The following is a 21435-nucleotide window of genomic DNA, read 5'->3' as shown; positions in this document are numbered from 1 at the left end:
TCAATAAAGACTTTTATTTAATGATCGCTGGCTAGCGTGATCCTCTGTGAGCTAGGATCTGGAAGCAGCTCTGACACATATTATATATATCTTTTTTTACACCAGAGCTTTCCAAACAGCTTGTTGTGACACTCTATACATTGTATATAGAGCGCCCTTCACCCCAAGATGGTTGATCTATATAAATTATCTATCTGTCTATGGACGCACACACACACATATACATATCCATACATCCATTTTATTTATATACATATATCCATGCATATATGTAGATAGATACACATACATATATCCACATATCCATTTTATGTACACACACACACACACACACACACACACAGAGTCAAACCTTGGTTGTCGAACATAATCAATTCCGGAAGCCTGTTCGGCTTCCAAAACATTAGACAACCAAAGCATGGCTTCCAATTGGCTGCAAGAGCTTCTTGCACTCAAGCAGAAGCTGCGTTGGATGTCTGACTTCCAAAAACTGGAGGTTTTCAGCATTCTGGAGCCGAAACATTCCAAAACGGAGCCGTCTGGGAACTGAGGTTTGACTGTATATGCATGCGCGTGTGCGTGCGCGCACACACACATGTATCAATTTTATAGATATATAATACACACACACACACACACACACACACTGTAGGGGAAACACGGAAGACCATTGTAAATTCAAGGAGTTAGATGACATGTCTCTTTCGCTTTTACATCCGCGGTTTAAGGTTTGCTAAAACACGATAGTATAATTTGTTTTTCACACACCTGTGTCAGGAGTTTTCTGGGTCCCCTGTGTTCTAAGTGCTGATTGGCTAGTGGGGAGGATACCCAGTTGCAGTGAATTGGGTTGGAGACTCTCAGTTGCTCTGCATTAGTTGCACCTGGTGTCCCAGTGAGTGATGCCTGCTAACCAGGTGCAATCAATCAAATCAAAGTTGTCTATAAAAGCTGTAGGCTGAAGGGGCTCAGTGAGTTTCTTCACAAATGGAGGTACCAGATGCTGTGAGACTGTCGGCCAAGGGGTCTCTCTCGCTGCTCTACCTGGAGCTCCGGGCAGCTGAAGGGGAGATTGTGTGCGACTCCTCTCTGGTATGCTATAATTTGTGTTTTGTATGCCTGTTAACTTTATGCAAATAAAGCATTGCTTATTCTTCATCCACTGGCGTGCTTATTGGCTCCAGATCCAGAAAAAACCCTGCCCTTGGCAGAACATATACAGCGCTTTTTTTCTGGGGGGGACGCAGGGGAATGGATACTCCTAAAACATTTTGTGAATGTACTTTTGTCCATTTACTGTATTTATTTTCCCCGGTTTGAACTATAAAATGGTGGTTTTCTTGAGTCAAAATGAGAGTATCCCCAGTCACTTTTTTTAGAAAAGAAGTACTGCATAGATACACACACACATATACATATATCCATTTTATTTTTATATATTTACAAACGGACACCTATATCTAGGTATGTATATTCTTGTATATAAACTTCCGCGGCCCACCCGCACCATCCTACCGCAAAGGGGCACGAGAGGAAGGCCACTGGGGCAGAAAGGCAGGTGAGGACGAGGCGGGGGGCAGGGCTGCACCCTGGGAGAGCGGGGTCGACAGAGAGAGTGGGTGGGAGAAAGAGAGAGGGCCAGCCTCGCTCGGCACGTCTCTGCTGGCCCAACGTCGCAGCGCCTCTTCGCCCATTTCCCTCCCCTTCCTGTGCTCATGCCTCTCCTCCGGTGGCACGTCCTTCCGGTACCCCTGCCCTCGCGCAACATGGCGGCAGCACAGCCTCTTCCGCCCATTTCCCTCCCCTACCCTTCCTGTCCTCTCGCCTCTCCTCCGGTGGCACGTCCTTCCGGTACCCCTGCCCTCGCCCAACATGGCGGCAGCACAGCCTCTTCCGCCCATTTCCCTCCCCTACCCTTCCTGTCCTCTTGCCTCTCCTCCGGTGGCACCTCCTTCCGGTACCCCCTGCCCTCGCCCAACATGGCGGCAGCACAGCCTCTTCCGCCCTTCCCCCACCCCTTCCTGTCCTCTCGCCTCTCCTCCGGTGGCACCTCCTTCCGGTACCTCTGCCCTCGCGCAACATGGCGGCAGCACAGCCTCTTCCGCCCTTCCGAGCTAGGAGTGCAGAAAAAGGTGAAACTGCCATGAAAAGGAGAGGAGGAGTGTGTGTGTGAGTGAGTGAGTGAGAGTGAGACAGGGAGCATCCTAGTAGAGATGGAAGGGGAACCCAAGGGTCATCTAGTCCAACCCTCTGCAAAGAAGCTCAGAGCTACAATTCCCAGGTCTTCTTTGGGAATTCTATGGGAAGTAAGAGTTTCCATATTCATGAGCATTCACTTAGAGTGCGCTCATGTTTTTACCTTTTATTGAAAGCGGTCACAAGTGACTTGGGTGGAGTATAAATAATAAAATTATATTGCTCCTGCCGCTGTTCTCTTAGCCTAACTCAAATCCAACCCAATACCAAACCTTAATCCTAATTCTCTTAGCCTAACTCAAACCTAATCCTCACTCTAACCCTAACCTTAACCCAAACCTAAGCCTCAGTCTAAACCTAAACCTAATTTAACCCTAACCCTAAGTAATAAAATTATATTTCTTCTGCTGCTGTTCTTCTCTTACCGTAACTCAACCCCAACTCCTAATCCTAATCCAACTCAAACTCAACTCTCACTGTAACCCTAACCTTTACCCAAACCTAATCCTAAACGCTTTGATTCTTTTTGTGGTGTTTTGTGTTATTGCTTCATTTTGTAGGTTATGAGGCTTTCTTTGTTTCTTGTGGTGTTGCTTCATTTAGCAGTTTTTTAATTGGCTTTTGTGTTTCTTTTGGTATTGCATCATCTTCATAGGTTGTTTGGATTTCTGATTAATTTGCTTTGGATTTCTGGTAGCTCTGCTTCTTTATGATTTGTTTCTGTGTTTCTGGTGTTTTGGCTTGGTTATGTCATAAAATTGAAGAAATACCACCAGAAGCACAAAAACCAAGAAATATTCCCAAAATGAGGCAAAACCAGGAGACATGAAAACCAAGCCAAATCAATGGAAAAGAAACAATCTCACCCAAAACCGCAGAACCATTCAAAGTAAAAGAAGCAAAACAATTAAATGCAAAAAAACAAGCAAAACCACCCCAAATTAAACAAATCAGCAGAAAAAAAAGAAGCAGTAAAGCCACCAATTACAAAGCAATGCCACAAGAAACTGGAAACCAGTTTTTAAAAAGCAAAACCAGAAACTCAACAAGCATGCAATTTATGGGAGTCCAAAAGCACTTCAAGCAACAGAAATTAACCAACATAGCATACTAGTTTTCACATAGTCTTGGGTTTCTGGTGAATGTGCTTCGTTTGCAGCTGGCTTCATTTCTTTTCCATTGGTTTAGCTTGTTTTTTGGACTTTTGCCTTATTGCTTCTTTTGAGAAGTTTTCTTGTTTTTGCATTCTGGTGGTAATACTTTTGAATGCTTTGGGGGTTTCTGGTGAATCTGCTTTGTTTGGGATTGGTTGGCTTCTTTGTCAGTTTCCATTGATGTTGCTTTTACATGGTTCTTCTGCTTCTTTTCAGTAGGTTTTTGTGTTTTTAGTGGTTGACTTCATTGTTGGAATGGTCATTAGACATTTCTGGTGGTTTTGCTTCATTTCTGGTGGTTTTCCTTTTTTTCTTGGGATTATCAGATCTCATACAAATTAATATTCTCAAAGGTGCAAAACCCAAAAAACCTAGAAATGAAGCAAACTCACCATAAATCCAGCACCCAATCTGTTATGTACTAACCTTGGACCCTAGAATGCAACAACTGATTGGTCTTTTCCTGCAGGCCAATCAGGCTCCAAGAGGGAAGCAGAGTTAGCCAGTCATCGTGTAAATAATGTATATAAAAGCCTGAGGTTGGGGGGGGGGCAATAAAGAGCATGAAATACATACAAGACTCTGAGTATATTTCACAATCGTAATTTATATAAAAGAATCTATGAAACGAAAACCACAGAAAAAATTCAACATAATCCCCAAAACAAACCAGAAACAACAGAAACAAACCACATCCACCAAAGATGAGAAAACCAATTGAATAGAACCACAAGAAACCCACGCAGTAAACATCTCAGGGAAAGGCGAAATCACCCCCACACCATGCAAAACTAAGGTTTAACTGGCTTTGGGGTTTCTGCGCAATTTACCTTTTCCCTCTTGTTGGGGGTTTCTGGTGGTATTTCTTCTGCTTCTCACATTTCTGCTTCTTTTCAATTGGTTTTGGGATTCTGGTGAATTTGGATATGATTTGATTGAAGTCTCTGTCTGGCAATTTTCCTTTTTCATGAATTCCTTCCTTGTTGGGTTTCTGGTATCTCACTTTTGGTTTTCACATTTCTCTTAGTTTTGCTACATTTCAGGTAGTTTGCTTATTTTTTGGAATTATCCAGTCTCATAAAAATGAAGCAATATCATTAGAAGCTTAAAAAGCATGAAAAAAAACCCAGGCACTAACCCTAACCCTGAACATCCACCTATCCCCTGCCCTAACCCTGATATTCTGGTCATCCATCTTGGGGATAACAATCTGGTGAGGTAAATTCAGTTGAGATCACTAAATATCTCCATCAGCTGTGCTTCCTCATCCCTGAGCTTATCATAGTTTGGTTTGGAATGTTGTAGAGGTGCTTATGGAGTGGGGGCAGCCTTCCTAAGAAGGTGGATGGGCAAGACATAAAGCTAATCATTCTACAACGACGTTTGTGTTTGAAAATGTGGCTGCTTATATCCCTCATGGCAGAATTATGTTCTGTGCCCCACAGTTGTATAGACCTGGTGGTATGCATCTTTCTGATTTGGGTTGTGACATGATTCTTAAGGATCTGCAAAGAGCTCTGTTTGAGCACTTGTGTGTTTGTGGGTGGAGGTGAACAAGCACACCTGCCCAGACTTAATTTGATTTGGTTACATTGGTCGAATCTGACTAGTTTTGCCGATCCTCAAGTTGTTATATTTAATAAATACAACCTATTTATCCACTTTTGGTTGTCTTGACTCTTCCTCCTGATGTGCTAGGAACCACTCCGTTTGGGGGGCACTGCAAAACATGCGGTTTTTACTGCAAACATTTTGCCAGACTTTGGCCTTGATTTGGAGTGAATCAGACGATGTTGGGTTTTGGGGTGACCTTATGACCCCTGTCAGTTACTTGGTTTGTCGGGCAAAATGCTACAAAAATGCTACAATGTCTGGCAAAATGCTACAAAACTTTAGCCAGACTTTGGCACCAGTTTGGAGTGAATCGGACAATGTTGGGTTTTGAATATTAATTATGAACCCCGGTTTGATGTATCAATTACTGTGTTTATGGGGTGTTACAAAACGTGGGGGTTTTGCTGCAAAACTTTTGCCAAACATCAGTTTTGATGGGATCCCAGATTTGGGGGTTTGTAGTTAAATGAAGCATTCTTTCAGTGCTTCTCGGGAAATGTGCAGTTTCTGTCAGATCAAACTAATACTACTGGATAAAATTATATGGTTGTTGATTATCAGACAGTTCTCCCATTTATCAAGGAAAACGTCTGTTATGGGTGGCTTTTGCTTGGTGTGTGTGACTGTTGACAGACAGATTTGAAAAGGAACACAGCTTCCTCTGTATGTCTCACAGTAACTTACTGGCCTTTTTGATTATGCAGTCGGCTCACCCAACACTTCCAGCTGGATTCCAAGGACAGGAAATGATTCTGCTAAAGGCTTTCTGTGAATATACCGGTAATTCCAGTTGATTTGTTTTAATGGTCACATAAAGGCACTTTCTTTGGTTATAAAATGATGTTGTGAGTCTTATATCTGAGCAGTCAATAAACTCCCTCCCCCACAGAAACGCTTGTCTTACTTCTTCTTCTTCTTGGCATCCATACTTACATGTTTGTTTAAAGAAAGACTAACCCCACCCCGAACCCCACCTCCAGCTTTCATCTTATTATTCTAGTGACTAGTCAGTGTTCATAGCAACAGTTGCTTTTGTTACTAGACAAACTGCCCTGAAAGACAGTTACTATGAACTACATGTGTCTTCTTGATAGATAAAGTTGTTGCTAGTTTCTGCAAAACACTTCTTTCAACAATCTTTCAACAAGAAATAAATGAATAGGAGGCTGCTCTAAGGAAGAAGTGTGATTACATCTGGAATATCAGACTCTCTGTATTTTTGTTTATTTACTTGATTTAGGGGTGGCTGCTTCACCCCCTGGCTATGCCCATGTCCCCAACTAACTGAGCTTCTTGGGATCATCCTGTCATGCTGTGAGCTACTACATTATCCTGCACTTTACAGAACCTTCCTTAGAGAATAAAAAACTGAGGCAAATTTCCAGTCTAAACAGGCTACACAAAAAGAAACAGCAGTGATGTATGACTTGTGCTTGAGCGCCTGATATCTCAGAAAATCAACATCAGTGTTGGGGTGGGTGGGTCAGGGCATTTCCAAAATGTTATGATAGATGGAACCATGGGTGTAGCCAAGGGGGGGGCCAAATAAATAAAAATAAATAAAAATTCATAGCTAACTCACGTTCTGCACCCCCTAACAAAAGGCCTGCCCCCACTAACAAAAATCCTGGCTATGCCCATGGATGGAGCCAACTACAGTAATTCTGGTTTTGTCCCCACCCAGAAGTGTAGCATGTGTGGGCTGTTGGGGGCACAAATGTGGCCCCGTGGGCCCTGGGCACAATTGTGTCAGGGGGCACAAACAGGTAACCCCACAGCAGGCTCCCTCATTGGTGCCTGGCTCCATGTGAGAAGGAGCTGACCTAAGCTGCTGTGCTTCTGCTGGTCACAATTTCACCCAAAATCTGACGTTCTGCATTTCACTCAAAAATGCTGCCAAACTGTTGCAAATGCTCCCCTGAAAGGTTTTTCGGTGGAAACAACAGGGTTTTTATCATCGGAAAAACCCTCGACGTCTTAACTTGCGGAAAATTTTTTTTTTAAATAATCCCTAACCCCAACCGCAACCCCTAAACCCTAACCCTAACCCTAATCCTAACCCAATCAAAGCTTATTCATCTTCTTTCTATGCATATGGCAGCAAAAACAACCGTTTTTCCAGTGTTTCGGATTATTTCACTTCACTTTGTGATTTTTGGGTGCACAAAGAACCTGAAACCTGGTGAAAATATCCAATAAAAGCTGACAAGCTACCTCCTCATCGGCCCTACGACTGCACGATTGACCTCCTACCGGGAGCAAAGCTACCAACGGGGAAGCTGTATTCCATGTCTGAGGACGAAATGCAAGAACTCAAGGAGTTCATAGAGCTCAATTTGAAGCGGGGATTCATCCAAGAATCCAAATCAGTAGGGGGCAGTCCCGTGTTCTTCGTGAAGAAAAAAGACACGCCCCAACGGAGACTTGTAGTGGATTTCAGAATTTTAAACTCGAGGACAAAGCCCACTGCATTCCCCATGCCCAAGATAGACGATCTGCTAACAACGGTGAGGAAGGGGAGAATCTTCACCAAGCTGGATCTGCGAGGCGCATACAATCTGATACGCATGCGAGAGGGCGATGAGTGGAAGACGGCCATGTTTACACCCTTAGGCACCTATGAATATAAAGTTATGCCTTTCGGATTACAAAATGGCTCTCACACTTTCCAAAAATTTATGCACCACGTGTTGGCGGGGCTACTCTACAAGAAGTGCGTCTGCTTCCTAGACGACATCCTGATCTTCTCGGAATCGCAGGCAGCTCACGAGGAGGACGTCAGGGAGGTCCTGCAGAGACTAAGGGAGCACAAGCTCTACGCCAAGCTGGAAAAGTGCCAGTTCGACGTGACGGAAGTGGATTTCCTGGGATACAAGCTGTCAGACAAGGGACTCGCCATGGACAGCGCCAAAGTCCGCTCGGTGCTGGACTGGAAGAGCCCACGCAACAGGAAGGAAGTCCAGAAGTTCGTCGGCTTCGCCAATTTCTACCGCAAATTCATCAAGGGGTTTGTGAAGGAGACGGCGGCTATCACGGACACCCTCAGCTCCAAGAAGAAGAAGTTCATCTGGACGGAACAGGCGGAGCAGTCTTTTCAGAGGCTCAAGCGTCTTTTCGCGTCCGAGGAACAGCTGCTGCACGTCAACCCCGGCGACCCGCTGAGGATTGAGACTGACGCATCAGACAGAGCGGTGGGGGCGGTCCTGTTGCAGCAAGATCCGCAAGGGAACTGGAGGCCCTGCGCATTTTACTCCAGGAAGCTCAGCAAGTCGGAGCAGAACTACACAATCTGGGACAGGGAGTTGCTGGCCATTCATGCAGCCTTCAAAGCGTGGCGGCATTTCCTCGTAGGAGCCCGACACACCATGCAAGTTCGCACAGACCATAAAAACCTGGAGTACTGGCGCACGGCGAGGTTCCTGAACCAGAGACACATCCGCTGGGCGGAGTTCTTTGCGGATTTCGACTTCAGGATAGAGTACATCCCGGGAGACAACAACGTCATGGCGGATGCACTTTCCAGGAAACCGCAGTATCTGGAGGAAGCGGCGCCGGCGGCAGCTAAACACATTTTCACACCGGCAGTGTGGACGTGCTCTGCAGCCACCGTCGACCTGGACGCGGTACGTCGAGCGCTACAGACGGATCCATTCGCGCAATCCAAGATGGAGGAGGTGCGACGGGGCACAGCGAAGGACGGCGAGTTCCAGATACGTGACGGACTGCTCACCCGCAAAGGGGCGCTCTACGTGCCGGGAGATGACCTTCGCGCGAAAGTCCTGCAACAGTTGCACGACGCGCCCAGTGCTGGACACTTTGGCAAGGACAAGACGACGGAATTGGTGGCCAGAGACTTTTGGTGGCCCCAGATGCGAGGGGAGGTCGCAGATGTGACACGTGCCAAAGAGCCAAACCAGTGCACAGGAAACCGGCGGGACTGCTGGAACCGCTACAGACGCCGTTCGAACCATGGGAGCAGGTGGCCCTGGACTTTGTCACGGATCTGCCCAGCTCGCGAGGCAAGACAGCGGTTCTTGTGGTCGTAGACCTGTTCACCAAGATGGCGCACTTCATCCCATGCGCGAAGGTAGCCACGGCGGAACAAACTGCCAAGCTGTTCATAGACCACGTGTTCAGGGTTCACGGCTTGCCACGGTCCATCCTGTCTGACAGGGGGCGCCAGTTCATCTCGAGTTTCTGGCAGAAGCTCCTGGGCATCCTGAACGTCAAGATCAACTTAGCGACGGCGCGACACCCGCAGACCAACGGGCAGGCGGAGAGGGTCAACGCCATCATGCAGCAGTATCTACGATGCTACGCGAATCAACAGCCCTCGACCTGGGTGGGCTACCTGCCGCTGGCCGAGTTTGCCTACAACAACACGAAGCACGGGTCCACAGGGGTGACACCGTTCTTCGCCAACAATGGGCGGCATCCCAGAACCTTCCCGGGGTTTGAGAAGAAGGGGGAGGGGGAGTCACGAGGGGGAGCTGAGCACTTGGCAGCAGAGTTACAGGAGGTCCATGAGCAGCTCAGGAGGCACTTGGAACTAGCCAAACACGCCTACAAAGTGCAGGCAGACAAGGACAGGAGGGTAGGGGAAGACATCCAGGTGGGGGACTGGGTATGGCTAGCGGCCCAGGCAGTGCCGGCCAAATCGTTAGCCAAGCAGAAGCTAGGACACAAGCAGTTGGGGCCTTACCAAGTGGAGACACAAATCAATCCAGTAGCCTTCAGGTTGGCGCTTCCGGAGGGTTCCAGGATGCACCCGGTCTTTCATAGGTCGGTGCTCACACCCTACAAGGCACCACACAGGTTTCAGGCACAAGGGTCAGCACCAGCCCCAAGCAGAAAATCACCTGCAGGGGGGGAGTCACAGAGGGTGACGCCAATCAACGAGGTCACGGAGATTTTGGACTCGAGATGGGGGGAAGAGGGAGTAGAATATTTCCTCGCCAGGGAGGGTACCCCGGCTAGCGCCAACAGATGGGTACCGGACTATGCCCTGGAAGAGCGCTATCTCAAGGACGAGTTTCATGCACTCTTCCCCCAAAAACCCATGCCAGCAGATTTTTTCGACGACTGGCTTTTCACACCCACACTTTCGGCCAGCACGTTCCAGGGGTTCTCATCAGACGAGGAGGCGGAGCCGGGATGGAGCACACCAAGGGGATCTTGTTCGGGGGTCGACACAGACCGCTCCTATTGGTGGGACGATCAACCGGAGGAGCAATGGAGGCGGAAATGGTTGAGGGGACCTTGGCACGCAGAGTCACCCGAGGTATCGGAGGGTGGGACAAACATGGACGAGTGGGGTGAGGCACAGGGGTTTGAGCACGAATGCAAAGAGATGGAAGCGGAGGAGATAGACGTCGATGAACACAGTACGGACTGGCTGGAGCCAGCGGGAGGGCTGCACGACAGGGGCACCGAACAGTATCCAGCTCTCGCCCCCGAAGCACTGGAGCGCCCGGAACCCACGCCCGGAGAGGGGGAGGGGGGAAGGGGGGGCTTCGAGGGGGGGATGGATGTCATGGGCTCAGGGGCTGAGCCACAGGGGAAGGAGGAGATGGAGAGCGAAGGGGAACAATCTGAGGGGAGCTCAGGAGGGTATGCCAGTGATCAGAGAGATTCCATGAGTCTCTCCAGCGAATCAGAGGATTCCCAGAAGGGGGCCCCCAGAGGCAGGGCAAGGGGGGCCAGTGGGGAGTCTCCAAGCGGCAGCTGGAAATCAGGGGTAGCTTCCCCACCCGAGCGTAGCGGGGGGGAAGAATCCCAAGGATTAAAACAAGAGCCTCCTGCAGGAGGAGAGAGTGAGGCTGGACTGACCACGCCTCCGTCAGAGAGTGGAGGGGCGGAGGGAAGAGCAGGTCCGGCCAGCCTCCCTGAAGGAGAAAGCAGTGAGGGGAGCAGTGTAGCCGTTAGGAGGAAAGTAGGCGGCTGGGCGCGCGTGCCAAGTTCAAATGTGGAGGCGCGCGGGCCAGCAGAAAACCCGGATTGGGAGCCAGGTCCTAAAGCCCGCCGGAAGGGTGGGGAGGAGTCAGAAGAATCCGCCTCCGAAGAAAGTAGGAAGGAGGTAACCCCAGAGGACAGGAGGACCCGGAGGAGAAAGGAGCAGAAGCAGGAGAGGAAGAGGTGGAGCAAAGCTCGGGTCTTGAACTGGTGTAGGGGAGGGGAGGAGTCAGACGGAGCTTCGCCGGTCTAAGGACTCAGACGTAGCGCTGCGCGCCATGGATGTCAAACCAACAATGAACCACAATAAAGACTTTTGTTTATAAAGAGCAACTGGCGTTGGTCCTCTGTGAGCTACTTGCACTTTTATCTACTTGCACTTTGATGTGCTTTCGAACTGCTACGTTGGCAGGAGCTGGGACCATGCAACCGGAGCTCACCCCATCGTTGGAATTCGAACCCCCCAACCTTCTGATCGGCAAGCCCTAGGCTCTGTGGTTTAACCCACAGCGCCTCCCGCGTCCCCTTTCTTTTTTTAAAAATTACTTTTTTATTCAAAATTAAAACAAAACGTATTATCCAGAAACATATCATCCTTATTTCCCCCTTTTTTCCTCCCTCCCTCCCTCCCCCCCTCCCCCCACAGGACCCACCCACCCCCACCCTTCGACTCCCCTCAGTTCCAGTCTTTGATTTCTCTAAAAATGTTGTTTTTTGCATGTTACACAGTTGTATTTATCCTCAAACTGTTTAAGTAATAATTATCAATAAGAAGTTTGTGAATGTTTATTCAACCAGCCAAGGAGTCCAGTTCGCTTTGTTGTGTCTTCAAATACTTTGTAAAGGGTTTCCATTCATCTTTAAAGTCACAGTTATCCTTGTGCTGTAGCTTGTATGTCAGTTTTGCCAGTTCTGCATAGTCCATCAATTTTTTTGCCATGATTCTTTAGTTGGGGTTTCTTCAGTCTTCCATCCTTGTGCTATTAAAACTCTCACGGCCGTTGTCGCATACATGAAGATGTTTTTCAGCTTTTTTGGCAGATCTTTCCCTACAATCCCTAATAAAAATGCTTCAGGTTTTTAAACAAATGTTAAATGGAACATTTTCTTCAATTCGTTATTGTCAGCGCTGCCTCAGGTCCTAGCTCACAGAGGACCAACGCCAGTTGCTCTTTATAAACAAAAGTCTTTATTGTGGTTCATTGTTGGTTTGACATCCATGGCGCGCAGCGCTACGTCTGAGTCCTTAGACCGGCGAAGCTCCGTCTGACTCCTCCCCTCCCCTACACCAGTTCAAGACCCGAGCTTTGCTCCACCTCTTCCTCTCCTGCTTCTGCTCCTTTCTCCTCCGGGTCCTCCTGTCCTCTGGGGTTACCTCCTTCCTACTTTCTTCGGAGGCGGATTCTTCTGACTCCTCCCCACCCTTCCGGCGGGCTTTAGGACCTGGCTCCCAATCCGGGTTTTCTGCTGGCCCGCGCGCCTCCACATTTGAACTTGGCGCGCGCGCCCAGCCGCCTACTTTCCTCCTAACGGCTACACTGCTCCCCTCACTGCTTTCTCCTTCAGGGAGGCTGGCCGGACCTGCTCTTCCCTCCACCCCTCCACTCTCTGACGGAGGCGTGGTCAGTCCAGCCTCACTCTCTCCTCCTGCAGGAGGCTCTTGTTTTAATCCTTGGGATTCTTCCCCCCCGCTACGCTCGGGTGGGGAAGCTACCCCTGATTTCCAGCTGCCGCTTGGAGACTCCCCACTGGCCCCCCTTGCCCTGCCTCTGGGGGCCCCCTTCTGGGAATCCTCTGATTCGCTGGAGAGACTCATGGAATCTCTCTGATCACTGGCATACCTTCCTGAGCTCCCCTCAGATTGTTCCCCTTCGCTCTCCATCTCCTCCTTCCCCTGTGGCTCAGCCCCTGAGCCCATGACATCCATCCCCCCCTCGAAGCCCCCCCTTCCCCCCTCCCCCTCTCCGGGCGTGGGTTCCGGGCACTCCAGTGCTTCGGGAGCGAGAGCTGGATACTGTTCGGTGCCCCTGTCGTGCAGCCCTCCCGCTGGCTCCAGCCAGTCCGTACTGTGTTCATCGACGTCTATCTCCTCCGCTTCCATCTCTTTGCATTCGTGCTCAAACCCCTGTGCCTCACCCCACTCGTCCATGTTTGTCCCACCCTCCGATACCTCGGGTGACTCTGCGTGCCAAGGTCCCCTCAACCATTTCCGCCTCCATTGCTCCTCCGGTTGATCGTCCCACCAATAGGAGCGGTCTGTGTCGACCCCCGAACAAGATCCCCTTGGTGTGCTCCATCCCGGCTCCGCCTCCTCGTCTGATGAGAACCCCTGGAACGTGCTGGCCGAAAGTGTGGGTGTGAAAAGCCAGTCGTCGAAAAAATCTGCTGGCATGGGTTTTTGGGGGAAGAGTGCATGAAACTCGTCCTTGAGATAGCGCTCTTCCAGGGCATAGTCCGGTACCCATCTGTTGGCGCTAGCCGGGGTACCCTCCCTGGCGAGGAAATATTCTACTCCCTCTTCCCCCCATCTTGAGTCCAAAATCTCCGTGACCTCGTTGATTGGTGTCACCCTCTGTGACTCCCCCCCTGCAGGTGATTTTCTGCTTGGGGCTGGTGCTGACCCTTGTGCCTGAAACCTGTGTGGTGCCTTGTAGGGTGTGAGCACCGACCTATGAAAGACCGGGTGCATCCTGGAACCCTCCGGAAGCGCCAACCTGAAGGCTACTGGATTGATTTGTGTCTCCACTTGGTAAGGCCCCAACTGCTTGTGTCCTAGCTTCTGCTTGGCTAACGATCTGGCCGGCACTGCCTGGGCCGCTAGCCATACCCAGTCCCCCACCTGGATGTCTTCCCTTACCCTCCTGTGCTTGTCTGCCTGCACTTTGTAGGCGTGTTTGGCTAGTTCCAAGTGCCTCCTGAGCTGCTCATGGACCTCCTGTAACTCTGCTGCCAAGTGCTCAGCTCCCCCTCGTGACTCCCCCTCCCCCTTCTTCTCAAACCCCGGGAAGGTTCTGGGATGCCGCCCATTGTTGGCGAAGAACGGTGTCACCCCTGTGGACCCGTGCTTCGTGTTGTTGTAGGCAAACTCGGCCAGCGGCAGGTAGTCCACCCAGGTCGAGGGCTGTTGATTCGCGTAGCATCGTAGATACTGCTGCATGATGGCGTTGACCCTCTCCGCCTGCCCGTTGGTCTGCGGGTGTCGCGCCGACGCTAAGTTGATCTTGACGTTCAGGATGCCCAGGAGCTTCTGCCAGAAACTCGAGATGAACTGGCGCCCCCTGTCAGACAGGATGGACCGTGGCAAGCCGTGAACCCTGAACACGTGGTCTATGAACAGCTTGGCAGTTTGTTCCGCCGTGGCTACCTTCGCGCATGGGATGAAGTGCGCCATCTTGGTGAACAGGTCTACGACCACAAGAACCGCTGTCTTGCCTCGCGAGCTGGGCAGATCCGTGACAAAGTCCAGGGCCACCTGCTCCCATGGTTCGAACGGCGTCTGTAGCGGTTCCAGCAGTCCCGCCGGTTTCCTGTGCACTGGTTTGGCTCTTTGGCACGTGTCACACCTGGCGACGTAATCTGCGACCTCCCCTCGCATCTGGGGCCACCAAAAGTCTCTGGCCACCAATTCCGCCGTCTTGTCCTTGCCAAAGTGTCCAGCACTGGGCGCGTCGTGCAACTGCTGCAGGACTTTCGCGCGCAGGTCATCTCCCGGCACGTAGAGCGCCCCTTTGCGGGTGAGCAGTCCGTCACGTATCTGGAACTCGCCGTCCTTCGCTGTGCCCCGTCGCACCTCCTCCATCTTGGATTGCGCGAATGGATCCGTCTGTAGCGCTCGACGTACCGCGTCCAGGTCGACGGTGGCTGCAGAGCACGTCCACACTGCCGGTGTGAAAATGTGTTTAGCTGCCGCCGGCGCCGCTTCCTCCAGATACTGCGGTTTCCTGGAAAGTGCATCCGCCATGACGTTGTTGTCTCCCGGGATGTACTCTATCCTGAAGTCGAAATCCGCAAAGAACTCCGCCCAGCGGATGTGTCTCTGGTTCAGGAACCTCGCCGTGCGCCAGTACTCCAGGTTTTTATGGTCTGTGCGAACTTGCACGGTGTGTCGGGCTCCTACGAGGAAATGCCGCCACGCTTTGAAGGCTGCATGAATGGCCAGCAACTCCCTGTCCCAGATTGTGTAGTTCTGCTCCGACTTGCTGAGCTTCCTGGAGTAAAATGCGCAGGGCCTCCAGTTCCCTTGCGGATCTTGCTGCAACAGGACCGCCCCCACCGCTCTGTCTGATGCGTCAGTCTCAATCCTCAGCGGGTCGCCGGGGTTGACGTGCAGCAGCTGTTCCTCGGACGCGAAAAGACGCTTGAGCCTCTGAAAAGACTGCTCCGCCTGTTCCGTCCAGATGAACTTCTTCTTCTTGGAGCTGAGGGTGTCCGTGATAGCCGCCGTCTCCTTCGCAAACCCCTTGATGAATTTGCGGTAGAAATTGGCGAAGCCGACGAACTTCTGGACTTCCTTCCTGTTGCGTGGGCTCTTCCAGTCCAGCACCGAGCGGACTTTGGCGCTGTCCATGGCGAGTCCCTTGTCTGACAGCTTGTATCCCAGGGAATCCACTTCCGTCACGTTGAACTGGCACTTTTCCAGCTTGGCGTAGAGCTTGTGCTCCCTTAGTCTCTGCAGGACCTCCCTGACGTCCTCCTCGTGAGCTGCCTGCGATTCCGAGAAGATCAGGATGTCGTCTAGGAAGCAGACGCACTTCTTGTAGAGTAGCCCCACCAACACGTGGTGCATAAATTTTTGGAAAGTGTGAGAGCCATTTTGTAATCCGAAAGGCATAACTTTGTATTCATAGGTGCCAAAGGGTGTAAACATGGCCGTCTTCCACTCATCGCCCTCTCACATGCGTATCAGATTGTATGCGCCTCGCAGATCCAGCTTGGTGAAGATTCTCCCCTTCCTCACCGTTGTTAGCAGATCGTCTATCTTGGGCATGGGGAATGCAGTGGGCTTTGTCCTCGAGTTTAAAATTCTGAAATCCACTACAAGTCTCCGTTGGGGCGTGTCTTTTTTCTTCACGAAGAACACGGGACTGCCCCCTACTGATTTGGATTCTTGGATGAATCCCCGCTTCAAATTGAGCTCTATGAACTCCTTGAGTTCTTGCATTTCGTCCTCAGACATGGAATACAGCTTCCCCGTTGGTAGCTTCGCTCCCGGTAGGAGGTCAATCGTGCAGTCGTAGGGCCGATGAGGAGGTAGCTTGTCAGCTTCTTTCTCGCAGAAAACATCCAAAAACTCCTTGTACTTGTTGGGTACCGCCTGCACCATGCCGAGATGTAGCTGTTGTGCATCCTCCTTTCCCTCCTCTTCCTGACTGGTCTGGATGCAATGTTCCGCGCAGTAAGAGGAGCAGAAGGTCAGTTGCCTCTGGTACCAGGCTAGCGCTGGGCTGTGCCTATCCAGCCAACTCATGCCCAACACTATGGGCGTTTCGGATAGGTGGGTGACATTGAAACTGATAACTTCGCGGTGATTCCCAATTTGCATCACCATAGGTGGTGTCTGCTGTACCACTTGCCCCCCCAGCAGCTTCCTGCCATCGACTGTGACGACGTTCAGGGGCATCGTGGCAGGTAGGAGTGCTATGCTGTGCTGCTTGACAAATTCCACCCCCACAAAGTCTGCATTGCTGCCAGAATCGATGGTAATAGGAACCTCCAAGATGAATCCATTGGGCAGTTGAAGTGATGCAGTGAGCTGCACCACTGGTTTGGGCGGGAGGGGGTCTTTGGGCTTCAGAATCTCTGGGGACTGCTTCAAAACCTTGCCTGGCTGGGCCCCAGTGCCTCTGCTTCCAACCAGGCTTGGTCGTTTCCCTGCTGTTCCCCCTCCTGCTGAATTCCCCCTTTAATAATTGCGGAGGCTGCAGTGTGCTTCTGGATCCTCTGGGGACACTCTTTGACCATGTGTTGTGCACTGTCGCATAAGAAACACTTCCTGTTCCCTCTAGGATTTTTCGGCTTGACTGCTCCTGGCGTTAGGGCTCTGGCCGCTGTCTGAGCCTTAGCAACACCCAACTCCATTGGTTCTACTCCCTCCCCCAAAGGAGGCGTGGAGTGGGCGCGTCCACTCTCCCTGGGCATGAAAGGAGGTGCTTTGGCCGGTGTGCGTGCTAAGCGACCCTCATCTCTGTTCCATGGGCGTTCCTCCATTCTCACTCCTATTGTGAGTGCTCTCTGGACCACTTCTGCAGTGGTGCTAGGTCTATCGCCCCTGGCCAGCTCATCTTTCACGGAAGCGTTTAGCCCCTCCCAGAAGAGATCTCTTACAACCACAGAGTCCTTTTCCCAGCGCAGCGTATTTACCAACGCAAAAAACCGGGCATGGTATTGTCTTACTGTTGCCTTCCCCTGCCGCAAACCGTGCATCTCCTTTCTAGCCACGTCCACATCAGTGGTTGATTGGAAACAAGCGTCCATAGCCTTTATAAAGGCGTCCGCATTCTGGAGGGCTGGATCATTGTCGTGCCATAAATTGCGCAGCCAGGATCTTGCTTCTCCATGCAAGTGCGTTATGATAAATCCTGCTTTCTCCTCCTCATCTCTAAAGTCTTTCCGAAGCAGCCTGAGCGCAAAAACTACATCTGCTCTGAAGTTAGGATACTGCTGCAGGTCTCCGTCAAAGTGGGCTACTAGGGACTTCCGGGGGCGGCGCGAACGACAATGGCGGTCCTCTTCTGAACGGGAGAGGAGGCTCCGCAGGCAACGGGTCGTCCGCTACGGCGAAGCGGAGACCCACATCGGAAAACCCCAGGCGGCAAGAGCCTGGGGTCTTGAGGCTCGGTGGGCGCCCAGAGCGACCCTCCAAGTGCAGAAGGAACCCCGTAAGGGGCTCCGGAGCACGGAGGGGGGTTGCGGCGCTGTGAGCCGTTTCGCAGCCTGAGGAGCGAAGCCGCGCTGCTGCTGTCGGTGAGCGCTGATCCCTTTTCCTGCCAAATTACGGATCCGGACGAAAAAGCAACTAATTTGTGAGTAAAAGACTGAATCACTTGGAATTTGAGATTTTAAAAGAGAAATTTAAATTGGCTTGAACTTGGCTGTGAGCGGAGAGACGTGGAAGCAGGAAGTCCGTCTTCCGCAGCCATTGAACTTGAAAAAAAGCAATCAGCTGGAGGAGTGGAGGCTGAAAAGAAAGAGACTTTAAACTTTACAGATCTAAGCATCTATTTGAACTTGCATTTTAAAGTAAAGACTTCAAGTTAAAGATTTGGGATCTTTATTTGTACTTGACTTTCCTCCTCTTATTGGATTACAAATTTAAAGGTGAAACCCAGAGTCAGGAGCTGCCTGAGTACTAAGGGAGCTGTCAGTACTGCAGATTTGGATACAACATATTGGAACTGGAAACAATCTGAGGGTATTGATACCTTTTAAATTTGAAACATTCTTTTTTGGAAATAAATAAGCACTGTCTGCAACAAGGTAACCATTTATAAACTCTGCTAAGTATTTGTATCTGAAGGTTCTTGGACATTAATTTAGACTCTGAAAGATAGATCAAGCTCCCTCTAGAGGACTGGATTATAACAGTGATTTTACATACACTTTTTACTTTCGATTCCCTTGCTGTTTGCTTGCTCTGGACCTTTCCATTCCCATGGGAACAACTCAGTGTGACCTTGACTGATAGATAACGTTGGAATGAGTGGCACAAGAAAAAGAGGGAGAGCTAAACAAACAACTTTAACAACTCTAACCTCAGCCTTACAGACACGCAGATCATCTGTGCCTGCTTTGCCCTCAGAAGTGGAGGGTGAGGGCGAAGCAGAGCAGTTACAATTGGAAGATATGGCCTCAGGAGCATCTGCCTCTATACTAGATAAAATCTTTGAAAAATTGGAAGCTTTGGACAAGAAAGCAGATGCCCAATCAGCAAAGATTGATAAAAATACAGAATGTTTAAACAAATTAACCACACAAGTGACACAGAATGCACAAGCAATTGGACAGCTAACTGAGGCCTCAGCAGAAAATCGGAAATTGACTGAGGACACTAGACAAAGATTTGAAAATTTAGAGCAAGAGGTAAGACCACTCACTAAACAAGTTGGGGAACACCAGATTTATCTCTCGATGATAGAACTGCGAAATCGTGAGATTAACTTAAGGATTAGATCACTACAAGAGGCAGAAGAAGGAAATCTAACTGAGTTTTTGACTAAAGAATTCTCCAAGTTCTGGAATTTGGAAGAAAAGGACTTTAAAATTGTGTCAGCTTACAGACTTGGAAGATTCATAAAGAAGGAGAGGCCCAGAGACTGTTTGATAACATTGAGATCAAAGGAGGAAAGGGATAAGATTCTGGGATTACACTTTGTAAAATCACTGGAGGTGTTGGACAGAAGAATTGAAATTTATAAAGATATCCCAAGATTACTGCTTGACCTCAGAACCGCCTATTCTGAACTTGTTAAACTACTAAGGAGCAACGCAATTCCATTTAGGTGGGAATTTCCTCAAGGATTATCTTTTACCTTTAGAGGGAGAAAGGTTAAAGTTAGAACACTGGAGGAGAGAGACAAATTCCTGTCTACACACGGAGAGGACCTTCAAAAAAGAATTGAACTACCTGCTGGGCCTGAGGCAACGCCAACACCAACATCAGCACCTGTGGAACCTGAAGTTCCTGAGAAGATACCACCCCTTGAAAAATAACCAGATAATTCAGGATGTCTCTGCAACTGTTGAGTTGGAATATTAATGGCTGTAACATTCCGGAAAAAAGGAAGAAAATATTTCATATATTAAAAAAAGAACAATTGGACATTATTTGTTTACAAGAAACACATGTGACGAGGCTCCACAGAAAAGTGTTAATAAATAAAAGATTGGGCCAGGAATTTGTATCTTCGGACAAAGTTAAGAAGAGAGGCGTAGTGATATATGCAAAAGAGAGCCTGTCACCTAAATTCCTATTTAAAGATGAACATGGAAGAATTTTGGCCATTGAGATACAACATCAAGGAGAGAAAATGCTGATATTAGGAATTTATGCACCAAATGAAGGGAAATCGGAATTTTACAAGAAGTTGCAGGAGACAATGCTGGATTATCTAGACTATAACAACATCATAATGATGGGAGATATGAACGGGGTCGTATCAACTAACATGGACAAGTCACAAAGTCAAAATGTTACAAAAGACGGCAGACTACCTAAAACCTTTTTTGAAATGACTGACAATATGGACTTGATTGACATTTGGAGGACAAAGAACCCACTAGGAAGAGAGGGAACATTCTTTTCTGAAGCCCAACTGACCTGGACAAGAATCGACCAAATATGGATTTCTAGAGGCCTGGCACCTAAGGTCAGAAAAGTGGAAATCTGCCCAAAGACCTGTTCCGACCACAATGCAGTAAAGATGGATATGACACTATTACCAACTGGATCCTTTAGATGGAAGATGAATGACAATTTGTTTAGAGATCAGGAAATTACCAAGAAGGCCCAAAAAGTTTTGAAGGATTATTTTGAGATAAATATGAATAATATGGTGGAAAAAAGAATAATCTGGGACGCAAGTAAAGCTGTAATGAGGGGATTCTTGATACAACAGAATGCAGTGAAGAAAAGAACACAAAATGAGAAAAAAGATAAGATCTTGGATAAAATAAAAGAACTAGAGAAGAAACTAAGAGTGAATCCGAAGTCACAGCCAACTCTGAGAGAAATTAAACTTTATCAAACACAATATTCCAAATTGATAAATCAGGAAATTGAATGGAAGGTTAAATTAATGAAACAAAAAACGTTTGAGTCGGCGAATAAATGTGGAAAACTGCTAGCTTGGCAGTTGAAGAGAAGACAAAGATTAAATACTGTTACAAACTTAGAGGTTGATGGAAAAAATATCCAGAATCCAGTGGACATTAGAAAGTGTTTCCAGAGATATTTCAAAAAATTATATACCCAAGGGCCGCAAGATGACGTTGAGATTAAACAATTTTTGGCAAAAAACGGATTATCTAAATTGTCACAAGAAAATAGGACAATCCTGAATTCTAAAATAACACGACAGGAGATCGAACAAGCTATCCAGAACATGCAACTTGGCAAATCTCCAGGACCAGATGGGCTGACCTCCAAGTACTATAAGACATTGAAAGACTACTTGATACAACCTTTGATGGAGGTCAGCAATGAAATTATGGAGGGGAGGAGGGCACCGGAGTCGTGGAAGGAAGCGTTTATCACATTAATACCAAAGTCGGAAGCTGAAAAGACACAACTTAAGAACTACCGTCCCATCTCTCTCTTAAATGTGGATTACAAAATATTTGCAGACATTTTGGCAAATAGATTTAAAAAAGTTTTAAATGAAGTAATTCATAAGGACCAGGCTGGCTTTCTCCCAGGAAGACATCTGTTTGCTAATACAAGGAACATTATTGACATTTTGGAACTTTTGCAAACAGATATAAATACAAAAGCAGTTTTAATTTTTATAGATGCGGAGAAGGC

General features: G+C 48.8%; 1 protein-coding gene and 1 long non-coding RNA gene across 2 annotated transcripts in view; one reads left to right on the top strand and one right to left on the bottom strand.

Annotated features, from left to right (window-relative positions):
* Positions 1–1412: 1412 nt before the first annotated feature.
* Positions 1413–1996, bottom strand: LOC308471873. The gene is made up of 2 exons (XR_013983201.1): positions 1915–1996; positions 1413–1703 (listed from the first exon to the last, which is right to left on the bottom strand). It is a non-coding gene; the product is annotated as an uncharacterized lncRNA (long non-coding RNA).
* A 13-nt stretch (positions 1997–2009) lies between these two features.
* LOC308471849 (olfactory receptor 13H1-like) overlaps positions 2010–21435 on the top strand; it is a 52835-nt gene continuing 33409 nt past the window's right edge. Inside the window, exons 1-2 of the mRNA XM_080996136.1 lie at positions 2010–2132; positions 5669–5744. Of these exons, the coding sequence (XP_080852262.1) occupies positions 5711–5744 (34 nt within the window). The 5' untranslated portion in view covers positions 2010–2132; positions 5669–5710. The remainder of the gene's footprint in view (positions 2133–5668; positions 5745–21435) is intronic.

The sequence above is a fragment of the Podarcis pityusensis genome, assembly GCF_964106645.2.
Source record: "Podarcis pityusensis genome assembly, chromosome: 2".
Lineage (NCBI taxonomy): Eukaryota > Metazoa > Chordata > Lepidosauria > Squamata > Lacertidae > Podarcis > Podarcis pityusensis.
This window is presented reverse-complemented; position numbering and strand designations above follow the sequence as displayed.